The sequence below is a fragment of the Belonocnema kinseyi genome, chromosome 5 (assembly GCF_010883055.1).
Source record: "Belonocnema kinseyi isolate 2016_QV_RU_SX_M_011 chromosome 5, B_treatae_v1, whole genome shotgun sequence".
Taxonomy (NCBI): domain Eukaryota; kingdom Metazoa; phylum Arthropoda; class Insecta; order Hymenoptera; family Cynipidae; genus Belonocnema; species Belonocnema kinseyi.
In genome coordinates, this window is record NC_046661.1 from 97,132,292 (window position 1) to 97,147,104 (window position 14,813).

The window sequence follows — 14,813 nt, forward strand, 5'->3', positions numbered from 1 at the left end:
TTGAAATTTAATGTACCCAATCAAGAGAAGCTGTGATAAAAAAACTGAGATATAACTTTAGGCCAACACACAGAAATTGCAAGTTTTAAAGCTTGAAAAATTAAAAAAAAATGTGATGGAAATTTATTGAGAATTTTTCATGTTTACATTTTTCGATAAGCAATGATAATATTAAATTATATTTTAGAAAAAATAATTTTTGATGAAGTTAGCTTTTTTTGAAATAATAACAAAAATTAATTTTCTTTTTTGGCACTTGGTTAATCGAATCATTTTTTATTTAGAATTTTTTAAAACTACTTTACATAAAATAAGTTCTTTTTGAATGGAAGAAACATCTTGTTTAATTTAAAAAAGCAATTATAAATTTCTGTGAATGATGCGAGAAAAAACATGCGTAATTTTTAAATGTTTAAAATTTTTTGTGACTTTTTTTAAAAGTTCAAATAAGGGTTGCATTAACCATATAAAAAATAATATTTTTGTCGATACTCATAAGAAATTAAAATTGAAGAAATTATATTTAGAAGAAATTAAATTTTAAAATCTTCTTTAATATCCAAAATTATTATTGAACTGCGAAATTTTTGGTTTTTAGAAATTAAAAAAATCAAGAATACAACGATCAAATTTTAAAAACACTTTTAAACTTATTTTGTCAAAATTTTATCGTTGCTTTTTTTTTACTTCCAAAATTTTTGAGTAAAAGGGATGTCCAACAAATTTGAAAAAACTCAAGGGTGTAGGAAATTTCTAAAATTCGACTTTTGGACTGAAAATTAAACAAATTGGTAACAAATTTTTGCTCAAAACGCTTCGAAAAAATTCAGGCGTATTCCTTGGTTGATTACAAGAACTTTTTATTCCTAATGATTTTTCCGAAAAGCGCATCGTTTATTGTAAAAAAATTCATGAATGTTTTCACAAAAATTTTGCCATTAAGACGCCATTTCGAAAATACTAAAACGAAATCGGTTAGTGAGATTCCAGGTTAATTACAGACTCAAAAAGCTTTGGAAAATGGTTCACAAAAAAAAAATAGGCACGAAAACTCACGTTTTTTTTTTGTTTAAACTGCATTTTGGGATAATAAATAAATTTGTTGAGGAATTTCATTGGCACTGTCGGAAAGAGGAGATCTTAAGCAATAAAAATATATGTGTCTCAATTTTTTCTAGTGTGGAATAGTCTTAGTTATTGGCCGTTGAAAAGCAGTGTCCCGGTAGTGGCGTTTTGGCCGTTTAAGGGTTAAATTGCTTCTTAAATAAAATATGGACTAACGTCACATCCATTGTTTAAAATATTTACTTGAAAATTTATTTATTTCGTTGAAAATTTGTAATTTTGAAAAAAAAAACTATTTTTTAGTTAAACTTGCAACTATTTGGTTGAAAATGAGTTTGTTTTAGTTTAGGATTCTAGCATTTTGTTGAAAATTCATTTTTGTTAGTTAAATCCAACTGCTTTTTATTTTAAATTAAATTCTTTTTTTTTAATATCAACTATTATAGTTTTTGTTAATTATTTGACTCCTTGATTGAAAACGGAACTACTTCCTTGAAATTAAATTTTTTTGGTTGAAGATTCATAATTTTATTTACAAATTCAATGTTTTTGGTTAGAAATTCCATTTTTTAAACTGAATATTAAACTATTTTTTGAAAATTCAACTAATTAATTAAAAATTATATTTTTTGTCGAAAATTCGGTTTTTTTTATTGAAAATTATTTCTCCTTAATTAAATGGCTCGTCAAATAAAATGTGAACTAGAATAAAATCCATTACATGAAAATTGATCTATTTTGTTAAAAATTAATCTTCTTGGTTGAGAATACAACTGTTTGGTTACAAATTTACATATTTATTTGAAATTTCGTCATTTCCGGTAAAAAATTAATCTTCCGTGCTTGAAATTTGTATTATTTTGGCCAATTAGCGAATAAATTCAAACATAAATCGTGGAATTCTTGAAATTAAATTTCAGTGCACTCCAACGGTTTACCCAGCCGAGCCTTTCGATGCAAATGCGGATGCTGGTGTTTTGCGAAAGGCTATGAAAGGTTTTGGCACCGACGAAAAAGCCATAATCGACGTCCTGACGAAACGAGGAATCGTTCAACGACTTGAAATTGCCGAAGCCTACAAAACTCTCTATGGAAAAGATCTCGTGAGCGATTTGAAAAGCGAGTTGACTGGTAAATTAGAGGATGTTATTGTCGCCTTAATGACTCCACTACCTCATTTTTACGCCAAAGAATTGCACGATGCCGTTGCTGGCCTCGGAACCGACGAAGAAGCGATCATCGAAATTCTCTGCACCCTCAGCAACTATGGAATTCGAACGATCGCTGCTTTCTACGAAAATCGTGAGTTTCAATCTTTTTTTTTTATTTCCTTTTTTTTATTTAATAACTAGGACTTGGATCGAGCGACTTTTCGATTTTTTTTTAATGCGACTAATCGGCGTTTCCCAGGGTGTCTATCAACATTGAAATCCTGGAGTTCTCCTTGAATTTTTCACGAGAACCTTGAATTTGAATTTTTCTTTTGCTTTTAAAAGAGTTTTTTGCATTGAAATTTAAAAAGTAATTTAAATATTTTGCTTACTAAAAAGTTTTTTTATTTATCAAGGTATAATTTATTTGTAACTAATTTTTTTAAACTGAATTTTAAATTGATATATTTTTATTTATCATTTATTTATTTATATAAAATGATTTTATAGATTGCAATGAAGAGACTGTAATATTGTAAATGATACTAACTTATAATGATTCTAATGATTTCAAAATATTTAAAAATATTTAAGAGATTTTATAATATTTAAAAGTATTTTGAACATTTCAAAAAGAGTTCACGGATTTCAAAGCCCTGAAAAGGATTTCATAGTTTTGAAAAAGGCGTGTAGACAAGATTTCTAACGATTGCACATAGATTTTGAATCTTTCATAAGAATTCTAAAACTTTCAAAAGATTTAAAGGAATTTTAATATTTTAAAAAGTGTACAGTACACCAGATGTCAAAGATTTCAAAATATTTCACAAAGATTTCAAATATTTTAAGGATTCCAAGGATTTTACCGAAATTTTTAAAGATTTCAAAAGGTCCCACAAAGATTAACATTTTTTTAATGATTTCAAATGAATTCAAGCGATTTTACAAACATTGAAAAAAACTATATAAAAATTTCATAAAGATTTAAAAAGAATATAAGAATTTCAAAGGTTTGGAAACATTTTAAACGATTGCAAATTAGTTTAGAAGATTTCACAAATATTTCAACGATTTCATCAAAATTTCATATAGATGTCAAAAGAATACAAGAATTTCAAAGATTTGAAAAAAAAATTCAGAAATATTTCAATGAATCCATAAAGATTTCAAAAGACTACAAGAATTTTAAACATTTCGAAAACGATACATTACATCAGATTTTAATCGATTTCACATTTTTTTACAAAAATTTGCAAATATTTCACAAAGATTTTAAATATTGCAGTGATTTCAGATAAATACAGAAAATGTACGCAAGATTCCACGAGTTTTAAAAGAATTTATAAGGAATTGAAAAGATTTCATACATTTTTTTAAAGTAAAAAGATTTCAAAGGTTTCAGAACATTTCAAAGTTTTTGAACGCTTTCAAAAGATTTCAATAAACTTGAGAAGATTTCAAAAAATTTCAGTTATTTCAGATGAACACAAAAGTTTTCAGAACCAAAGATTAAAGAAAGATTTTACAAAGATTTCATGAGGATTTAAAAATATTTCAAAAAAATTCACAAAGATTTGAAAGATTTTATAAAAAATTTCACAGAAATTTAATTTTAAAATTCACAGAGAATTCAAGAATTTCAAAGATTTTATAAAGAAATTAAAAAGATTTCACAGAAATTTCAAGATTTCAACAAATTTACAAAAATGTCAAAAAATTTCACCAAGATTTCCAAATACCCAAGAATTTCAAAAACTTTGCAAAGATTTAAATTGATATTAAAAACTAGAAAAAACTCTAACATTTTAGTTGAGATCATTAAAAATTGAACAATTTCTAATTTCGTAATTCGGTATTCAAAATTAAATTTTTTTAAATGACCAGTCTTGGTTGAAAATTAATTTTTTTTTTTAATTCAACCGTCTTCTAAAAAAATCGTCTTTTTGGTGTAAAAATTCAACTATTTGATTAAAAATGCAACTTTTTTGGTTGAGTTTTAATTGAAAATTCGATTATTTTGTTGCAAATTAAACTATTTGCTTCAGAAGTCATATTTTTTTTGTCAAAAATGGAATTTTTTTGTTCAAGAATCGTCTTTTTTATTTAAAAAATTCGTTTATGGATCATTCATTTATTTCAATTAAAATTATTTGGTTGTAAATGCAATCACTTTGTCGAAAATTATTTTATTTATTTCTTAATTCAACTATTGAATATAAAATTCACCCTTCATTGAAAATAATCTTTTTATCTTAAAAATTCAGCTATTTGATTGCATTTTAATCTGTTTTATTTATAAATTCGACCGCTTCGTTAAAAATTTACCCTTTTTTCAGTGTCTGGTACCTTTCTATTTTTAAAATCCGTTTCGCAACATTAAAAAGTGCAGCTGGGAAATTAAAGATAATGAAATCATACTCTGGCACTTTCCACTTGTGAATGATTCTTTTTTTTTTTAGCTGGAAAAATAATTTGCAGTTTCAAATTATTTAAGCAAATAATTATCATTTAGATATTTCCGAATTTTTCCGTATTTATAAACACGTTGATTGTTCATAAAAATAGAAAATAACTGAATTAAAAATTCTTACGTTTCCTATTTGAAATTAATCTTTGATTGTTGCCAAACTTTATTACTTTTACCAAAATTAATTTCGAAAAAAATGACACTAAAGCTGCTATTTTCCTCACCATTTTTTGCTAATGTCACTATTTCTTTACATTGTTTAAAAAATATTTGTCAACCAAGTAGTTGAATTTTCGAAGAAAAAATATAAATTCTCAACAAAAAAATGTAATAGTTGATATTTTAACCAAGAAAATATTTTAATTTTACATAAAAAACAGTTGCATTGAACAAAAAGGACGAATTTTCATCAAAATAGTTTAATAATAAAACAAAAACAGATTCATTGTTAACCAAACAGTTACATTTTTAACGAAAAAGAATTAAATTTCTTTCGAAAGAAATTATTTATAAAATTAAAAAGATAAATATTCAATAAAATAGTTAAATTTTCAACCAAACAAAACTTTTTAATTAAGAAAATAAAAAAATGTCAATGCAGCTGTTGAATTTTTTAAGACAAAAAGAAGACTTTTCTGCAAGGTAGTTTAATTTTTAACCCGAGAATATAAATTTTAAAAAAATGTTTATTTTCAAACAATCAGTTGCACTTTTATCCAAATAGTTCAACTTTTAAGTTAAAAAATTAATTTTTAACTAAGCAAAAACGATGTTTCAACTAAAAAGAAATTTTCATTGAAATAGTTGATATTTCAATCAAAAAATATTTTAATTAAAAATAAAAAACAGTTGGAATAAACCAACAAAAATAAATTTTTAAATAAATACTCCAATTCTCAAACAAACCAAATTAATTTCGAAACGAGCTGTTGCATTTTTAATAAAAAAAAATTATTTTCTACCAAAAATGACGAATTTTCAACAAAATGCATACATTTTTATTCCGAGAATATAAATTTAAAAAAAAGTTATTTTGTAACCAATCAGTTGAATTGTTAACAAAATAGTTCCATTCGAAATTGAAAATACTAATTTTTAACCAGCAATGAAGTTACAACTAAAATGATAATTTTTCAACAGAAAAATTACATTTTTTAAAAGCAATTCAAATAAGAAGTTGAATTTTGAACCTCAAATGATAAATTTTCAAATTAAAAAAATCAAAATTTTCAATTTAAAAAATTAATTTATAACCAAATAAAAAACGAAGTTTCAACTAAAATTATGATTATTCAATCGAAAATTAAACATTTTTAAAGTAGTTCAACTTTCAACCAAGAAGTTGAATTTATAACCTAAAAAGACAAATTTTCAACGTAAATTTAATAGTTTATATTTTATTGTAAAATATTTGTATTATAAAATTAAAAACAGTTGGACTTGACAAAAAAAAATTAAAATAAATACTTGAATTCTCCACTAAAACATATTAATTTTCAACCAAACTGTTAGATTTTTAACAGAAAAACAGTAGTTTCTACCAAAAAAGACAAAAACAAAAAAGTTCAATTTAGAAAATTAATTTTTAACAAAAAAGAAACGAAGTTTCAACTAAATTTATGAATTTTCAACCAAAATAAATTGACTTTAAAAGTAGTAATTCAACTTTCAACCAAGAAGTTAAATTTTTAAACCTGAAAAGATACATTTTTTATTTTTAATGTAATATGCAGTTGATATATCAATAAAAAATTTTTTTATTTAAAAATAAAAAATAGTTGGATTGAGCCAACAGAGGCGAATTTTAAAGAAATACTTTAATCCTCAACTAAACAAGATTAATTTTCAACCCAACTATTGCATGTTCAACCAAAAAATTTATTTTCTACCAAAAAGACGAATTTTCAAACAGATAATTTAATTTCCTACTAAATTGCGCAATGATCGAGTCAAAAAATACGATTTTTCTACAAAACAGTTGAATTTTTAACAAACAAGTTAATTTTTAACCGAAATAGTTTAATATTTAGCCACGAAATTGCAGTTTAAAGAAAAACTATGGGATTTTTACAGAAAGAGGAAAATTCCCAAACCAAGAAGACGAATTTTCAACAACGAGAAAAGTATTTTAAAAAAAGTCTGAAGCCTGCGATAAATAAACAAGAATTTTGATGACTTATGGTCTAAAAAAAACATGTTAAATACACATTTGTGTTATTTTTAATACTCAAAAAATATTTGTTGAGAAAACTGGAAGTTTTGCTTCAAAAATGAAGTTAATTTTCCATTGCGCACTTGTTTATTTAAAATTGCACTATTTTTTTTTAAATTTTCATGCTGTTTTCGATTTCTAAAGTGAGTTCAAGGCCTGAAAATGTAAAAAAATTAGTAGTTTGCTCTGCTTATCTAATTCATAGCGTGCATATCATGATGACCGTATCAGTTTTTTTTTAGGTAAATGTGAGTCAGATCAATTCCTATTCCTTTTGAATCGCAAGGTCTTGTTTCTCGACTGAACATAGTACACTTGTGTTCGAATGAAAAGAAGGACAAATTGTGACGAGTGTGTGCTTATATATTTATATGAATACCTAGCAAAGGTGATGTCATCACTTTTACGAAACAGAGAGTCAATTGATGACGCGACAGAGCTGTACCTGTTGCATCCGTAGAACTATTTTCAATTTTTAAATAACTTCAAAGTAATATTTTAATAATTAGGGACTTTTATTAATTTTTCAATATTGTTTCAGTCTAAAAATTGAAAATTTCAAATGTACAGTTTTTTAATTGAAAAACAATTGCTTAATATTTATCAATATTTCACTGGTCATTTAAAATGAGTTACTAAAAAACAAATGTTCAAAACTAAAAAAAAAACTTTAAATGTTAAAATTTTAATGGTTCTATTTAAAACATTTTAATTTGTAAGTAAAATTGTTGAATTTTGATATATAAATCAATATTAAACATCTATTATTTCTAGAAAAAATTGAAATTATTTCAAATAATTTAAACGAAGTGTACGTCCACTGACTAAATCTGGCTATTCGTACTGAAGTATCAAATTTAAAAATTAATAGTTTTTAAAACATAAAAATTTATAAAATTTCATTCTATTTTTCAAAATGAAAATCAATTTTGTTTAATAATTAAAATGTTCAAAATACGACAAATTGAGTATAAAAAAATTTGCTTGTATATAAATATTATTATAATATCAATATTCTAATAAATATTTTAATCGAAGTCTATTAATTTTTATCGTTTAAATGAATTTTCATATTTGATTATTAAATTTGGAGTAATTGATTAATAAACTATCTATAATAATATAGATAAACAATATTAATACAAAGTTTGGCGATAAAATTATTATTTTTTATATTAAAATTTTTTTTAAATAAGAAAAATTTGTTTTTGAAGCCAACATTTTTTACGGAAAATGATCTTTTTTTTATCGTTTACTTCGGTCGACTAAATATAGATTTTTGCAGCTTTCGAACAAAAATATTAGTAGCTTTTTAAGAATTTCGAAAGGCTTCAAAAGAAAAAAAGGACATTCTCTTATGATTCCCAGGAAAATTGAAAATGATTTTTCATTTTGACAAATTAATTTTAAAAGACTATTCAAAAGGATTTAACAAGATTTCCAAAATTATCAAAAATTGGTCTAGAAGATTTTAAGGATATATTTTATATTTTGTAGGATTTAAAGAAAATGTTAGGAAAAATTTTAACTGTTTTAAAAGACGTTTAAAATTTTTGAGAAATTTTCAAAAAGAATTTAGAATTTGAAAAAATGTAACACATCTAGATTTTTCAAGATTTTGAAATAACGTTTTTAAGTTTTTTAAGTATTTTTAAATTATCTAAAATTAAAATGATTTAACTTCTAATTCAAGAAATGTTTTTATTACTTCAAATAGAAAATTTTTTAGCACTAGAGTTCGAATTTTTTAATTTCATTGTCCGGGGAAAAATGTTTTAAATCGTCGAAAAATCCGCGAAATGACCGGGAATTTTTTTCTTTATTTAAAACTGCCACGCTGTATTTTCAATTTAAAAAGAAGAGCTTATAACAAAATAGCAGATTTTTAATCAAAATAGTTCAATTTTTTGAAAAAGATGAATTCTCAACAAATTAAATAAATTTTTCACAAAACATTTGAATTTTCTAACAAATTGTTATATTTTTAAGCCTGAAAATACTAATATTCACTAAAAATGTAATAGCTGAGATTTAAACCCAAAAGAAATAAATAAAAAATAAAAACCAGTGGAATATAACCAAAAAAGACGAATTTTGAACAAAATATATACATTTTTAACCAAACAGTTGAATTTTCTATCAAAGAAGACGAATTTTCAACGCATTACATACATTTTCCACTAAATATTTTGAACAAAAGCTGTGATGTTTGTCCAAATTTTATTTTATTAATTTATAAATTTTTATTGAAAATTTTTAGTAAAAAAAGGATTCTACAAAAAGACGAATTTTCTGTGAAACAGTTCAAATTTTAACCTGAGAATATCCATTTTCAACAAAAAAGTTATTTTGCAACCAATCAGTTGAATTTTCAAAAGAATAATTCAATTTCGAGTTTAAAAAAATCATTTTTAACAAAAAAAAAAAAAATAATTTTCAACTAAAATTATGTATCAACATAAAAAATGAGCATTAAGGAAAATAATTCAATTTTCACCAAGGAGTTGAAAATTTGAAACAAAAAAAAGACGAAGTTTCTGCGAAAGATATATTTTTTATCAAAAATAAAAAATTTCACAAAAAATTTTCACTTTTAAAATTGTCAAGAAACAAAATTTTAATCAAATTGTTTTTTAAAATAATTTTATTGAAAAATACGACTAATCGAGTTTTTTCGTTTTGTTTTTTCTAGAAATTCGATAAACCTAGTTTCAATTTTATTCTCAATGAAATTTTTAAAGTTGAAATTGAAAACTTTCAATTGGCAACATTAAACATTGAATTACTTCTCAATAATGCTTTATTCTGAAAAAAATTTTAATTAATAACGATTGAAGTTAAAAATTTTCTAATTTCGTGAATCCGAATTCAAATTTTTATTTTTTTTTAATTAAAAGGCGTGCGAGTTGGACAATTTTAAATAAGAAACGTGTAAAATCTATTAATTTCAAATTTCATTACAGTTTCCACACTCTTTCCGTTTATTCCCCTTTTTTAAATAATTACTCTTTTTTCCCCGTCTATCCTCTTTTGGTTCAAACTTGATTTTGTCGTTGTTAAAAATTCAACTATTTGGTTCAAAATTTAATTATTTTGTTGTAAATGTAAGTATTTTGTTAAAAAGTCAAATTTTTTGGTCAGACATTTAACTGTTTTGTTATCATTTTCCTTTTTGGATTGAACATTTCTCTTTTAAGGTAGAAAATTGATCTTTTTTGTCGAAAATTCATCTTTCTTGATTTAAAATTAACATTTTTGTTGAAAATTTAACTGTCTTATAAAAAATTCGCCTTTTTGGCTTAAAAATTCAACTATGCTACCATTTATTTGTAATTTAAATTATTTGATTGAAAATTAATCTATTTGTATGTTTTGTATGTATAAAAATTCATCTTTTATGATGGAAAATGTACCTTTTTCTTCAAAATTCGTCTCTTTTTATTGAAAGTTCAACCATTTGGTTCAAAATTTATATTTTTTCGTTGAAAATAATATTTTTGTTGAAAACTTAACTTTATTTTTGGAAATTCATCTTTTTGGCTCGAAAATTTAACTATTTGGTTAAAGTTTAGTTTTTTTGTTAATAAACTCGAACCTTTGGTTGAAAATTCGACTATTTGGCTAAAGTTTTTTGCTTCAATAAACAATAGTAATTTTTGGATTCATTTTAAGTTAATGTAATTATCGGCTAAAAACCGATCTGCTCAAAAACCTAATAATTTTTAAATTGAATAAAAAATTTTTCGACTTATTTTTTAATGTCGTTTTCAAAGAATGGAAAGATAAGATATTTTTACATATCATTTTCTGAAAAAAAAACAAGAGAGATAATAGTCTTATTCCGTATAATTTTGTTGCCTTGTTCGAATTTTTTCTCTGAAGTAAAAATTAAGTTATCTAACAAATTCTATTAATAAAATCGTGACCTTTCTGAAAACTATTTTTAATTTAACTTTTGTATAAAAAGATAGAAAACATTAAAAATTTCTTTATAAACAAAAAAAGCTTCTTATTTCAAATGCCGAATTTTATTGCAAATATTTTGAAAAACTGTACACAAGCAACTGTTAGAAAACGAAATAATATTTTGTTTTAAAATATATTTTAAACACCTGAAGAATTTTCTTTTTTTTTTAATATTTCTTGTTTGGCTTGGTATCGGGGATACTTAAAGCTCATTTAAAATTCAAAATTTTTTTAAGTCTTTCAAATAATCAGTAATTTTGGAAAAGCCTAATAGTTCAAAAAGCGTAAAAATGTTATATTTATAAAAATTGATTTAAATGTGTAAATGAAAATTTCAATTAATTTATTCTTAAATATTTCAGACTTCTAAACACAGGGTGGCCGTTTTAATTGAAGAAATAAATTCCCAGTCATTTCTCGGTTCGCAAACATTTTTGACGTTCAATCAAATTTAAAAATTCAAATTCTAAAGCTAAAAATGTTTCCATTTGAAGTTACAAAAAAAGAAACTACATATTAAAGCACTCAAAGTGGATCTATTGAATTTCGAACTTTTAAAATTAAAGTTTAAAAGTTTTTAATTAAAAATGTTGTATTTAAATGCTCAATAATTCATAATTGATCAATTTTATATGAAATGCAGATAAACTGCTAATTTTGGAATTTTTACCTTTTATAAATTATAGAGTTCAAATTTTCAGATTCAGTTTCAAGATATAAATCCACGTTATCATTTACAATATTCTGACTTAAAAAAGTCAATCAATGAACATTAAAATTTTCAAAATTATATTATTTTAAGGAATTTTAAGCCAGAAGCATTACAAATTGAAAAATCGAAATTTTTTTATCGGAACACTTCTTAAATTATAAGTTCAATTATTTTCATTTTAAATAATTTAAACATTTTTTAAAAGCTTCAAAATTTTATATCAAAGTATTGAGAAATCTTATATTTGGTTTTAATTTCCTCTTCTTAAATGAACAGTCAAATATTGCTAAGTATTCAATAATTATTGTTTTTTTAATTAAAAAAAAATTTTATTGAATGGGTTGAAAATTGAATATTTTAGACTGAAACGGTATTTTTAATTTAATAAAAGCCTTTAATTGCGAATATATTACTATCAAGTTACTGTAAAGCTGAAAAGACTTTCGAATTTAAATCGTTTAATTTTTAACGTTAAAATCTTGAAATTCTTAAATCTTGAACGGATTTGGAAATCGTTTTGTCAAATCAATTATTGTTCACCTTTTAATTCTTAAAGTATAGATCCATTAAAAAAAATATTTATTTATATTTAAATTTGATAACATAAAAAATATGGGAAAATTTGCAAGTTCGCGCGCTTTTAATTTTTAATTGTTAAAGTCTTCAATTTAAACCGATTTTTCTTCTAGAAATTTGTAAAATTCCCGTTTAAAAAATAAATTCACTGTCATTTCCCGATCTCAAAAAAATTTTGGCCCAGCGGCCACCCTGTAAACATTTAGTATTTATTTACATATTATTATAGCTTTTAAATTCTTTATCTAGTAAAAAAAACTCGCATTTAATTAATTTTAAAAATCCTTTCATTCTTTTTAAATTCCAGAATTTAAGGACTTTAAAAAACAGATATTACATTCGGGCTTAAATTTGTTATTTAAATTGCGCTTGCCCTAAAAATGGATTATTTCACAATTAAAGACTTTAAATTGAAATAAAGCTAATTTTGAAATATTTAAATTCAGTGATATTAAATCCTGCTTCAAATTTATGATTGCAGTCTATGGAAAAACCCTCGAAAGTGATCTCAAAGGGGACACTTCTGGACACTTTAAACGCCTTTTGATGTCCCTGACAACAGCAAATCGGGATGAAAATCAGGGAATCGATCACGATCAAGCCGTTGAAGACGCACAAGCACTTTTCGATGCAGGTAAATATTTATAATATTTATATATTCATATTAAAGTAAGATTTTTAGATAATAAAAATCATCCTGATTGAAAATTAAAAACTGAAAATTCAACACAACAAAATCATTCACAATATTTTCAGGCGAAAAGCAGTGGGGAACAGACGAATCTCAATTCAACGCAATTTTAATATCTCGTAGTTACCAACAACTTCGACAGACTTTCATTGAATATGAAAAAATCTCCGGCCATGATATCGAAGTGGCTATCAAGAAAGAATTCTCAGGAAGTATCGAGAAAGGTCTCCTTGGAATAGGTAAGTAGCTAAAACTAAATTCTATTTTTCGTTGAAATATATTAATAAAGAATTTATAATTTCACTTAAATAATGGAAAAGTATTTCAATTTCAATTATTTAGTAAAGTGATTTAATAATTACTGAAATCATTTAGTTGCTAATTTTAATGGCATTATTTTTATTAAAATATGCGTTTATTCTTAAATAAAAATTTAAGTACTTTGAGGAGTTTTTTTACACTTATTATTTTGTTGGCAATGTTCAAATTAAAATTGAAATTATTTTTTAAAAATTGTATTTTATAATATAATTTATAATTTTATAATTTATTTAAAGTAAAATAAATGAAAAGCAATTCCAATCATTTTTATAATGGATGAAAATTGATATCTTAACACCAAATTAACATTTTATTGAAGTTTTTTTTTAAACCTATATTTTCGGTGAAAATTTTAAGACAAAATGTTAACGTTCAAATTTAAAGATTTTTTCAAATCGAATTTTTATTAAAAATACTCATTTTTATTCACAAATTGTAAAATAACATTTATTTAAAATGGTAGTATCTGATGATTTTTACATAGCGTAAAATTTGAAAAAATTGGGAAACTTCTTTTAAAAAATTAAAAATTATTTGAGGGTATATTTTTAAAGATTCAAAGCAATTTTCAATAGTTTGAACAGATTAAAAAAGATTTCAAAGATTTAAAGGTATTTTTTAAATATGCCAATGAATATTTAAGAGATTTAAAATATTTTATGGTATTTTAAAAGATTCCAAGTAATTAAAATGTTTTCAATTTCAAATGATTTTTAAAAGATTTCAATGATTTGAAATAATTAAGGAAATTTTAAAAGATTCTAAAAAAATTTTATTAAATACAATAGTTTTTTGGTATTTTGAGAATTCCAAATAATTTCCAATATATTTCATACATTTTAAAGCATTTTAAAATGCTTTAAAAAATTAAGAAAGATTTCAAGAATTTTAAGTATTTTAGGATGTTCAACAAGATTTTATTAAAAATACAAATTTCTCATTAAAACACTAAAATATTCCAAAATTGTTTAAATTATAATAATATTTGTTTAAAAATACCAATTTTCGACGCAAAACAACAATAAATTTTAAAATTATTCAAAATATGTGAATCATCTTTGCAATCTAAGGATTCTTTTATACAAATTTCAATTTCTGACGAAAAACATCACAATTAGAAATTGCTCAGGATTATAAATTTTATTATTTTAAACAAAGTCATTGGATTTCAGATTCTTTTTGTTTAAGAATACCAATTTTAGCTGAAATACGCTGACATAACCTAAAGTTTTAACAACAAAAAATTATAAATATTTATTGAAATCTATTTTGCATTAAAAATACACATTTTCGGCAAAATTGGCATTTCTATCGCAACACAACAGAAAATTTTATTGGAAATCTGATGATTCTGATTGAAAAATTTTGATTTAGATTAAAATTCTTCTTTAGAAATACTAATTTTCAGTGAAAAGTACAAATGTACTATTTTTAATAATGTATTAGATAATTTGAAATTTTTAAAAGGGGTCACTTCTAGATTTAATTTATTAAATTTCAAATTCAATTCAAACAATTTCGAGTCACTCTTTCAGATAGGAAATTTTGAATGTATATATTGTTCACTCTCAAATTTACTTGACTCATATAAAAAATTTCCATCAGTTTCATTCATTTATAATATTTATAATCACGTATTACTTCAGTTTACA

General features: G+C 23.3%; 2 protein-coding genes across 3 annotated transcripts in view; one reads left to right on the forward strand and one right to left on the reverse strand.

The window, feature by feature from the left end:
• The window catches only part of LOC117172464, an 88,219-nt gene that overhangs the window by 54,061 nt on the left and 19,345 nt on the right, over nucleotides 1-14,813 (reverse strand). The window lies entirely within an intron of this gene.
• LOC117172466 (annexin B9) overlaps nucleotides 1-14,813 on the forward strand; it is a 39,751-nt gene that overhangs the window by 5,624 nt on the left and 19,314 nt on the right. For both annotated transcript variants that reach the window (XM_033360427.1, XM_033360426.1), the window contains exons 2-4: nucleotides 1,986-2,367; nucleotides 12,631-12,783; nucleotides 12,906-13,079. In XM_033360427.1, coding sequence (XP_033216318.1) covers nucleotides 1,986-2,367; nucleotides 12,631-12,783; nucleotides 12,906-13,079 — 709 coding nt within the window. The remainder of the gene's footprint in view (nucleotides 1-1,985; nucleotides 2,368-12,630; nucleotides 12,784-12,905; nucleotides 13,080-14,813) is intronic.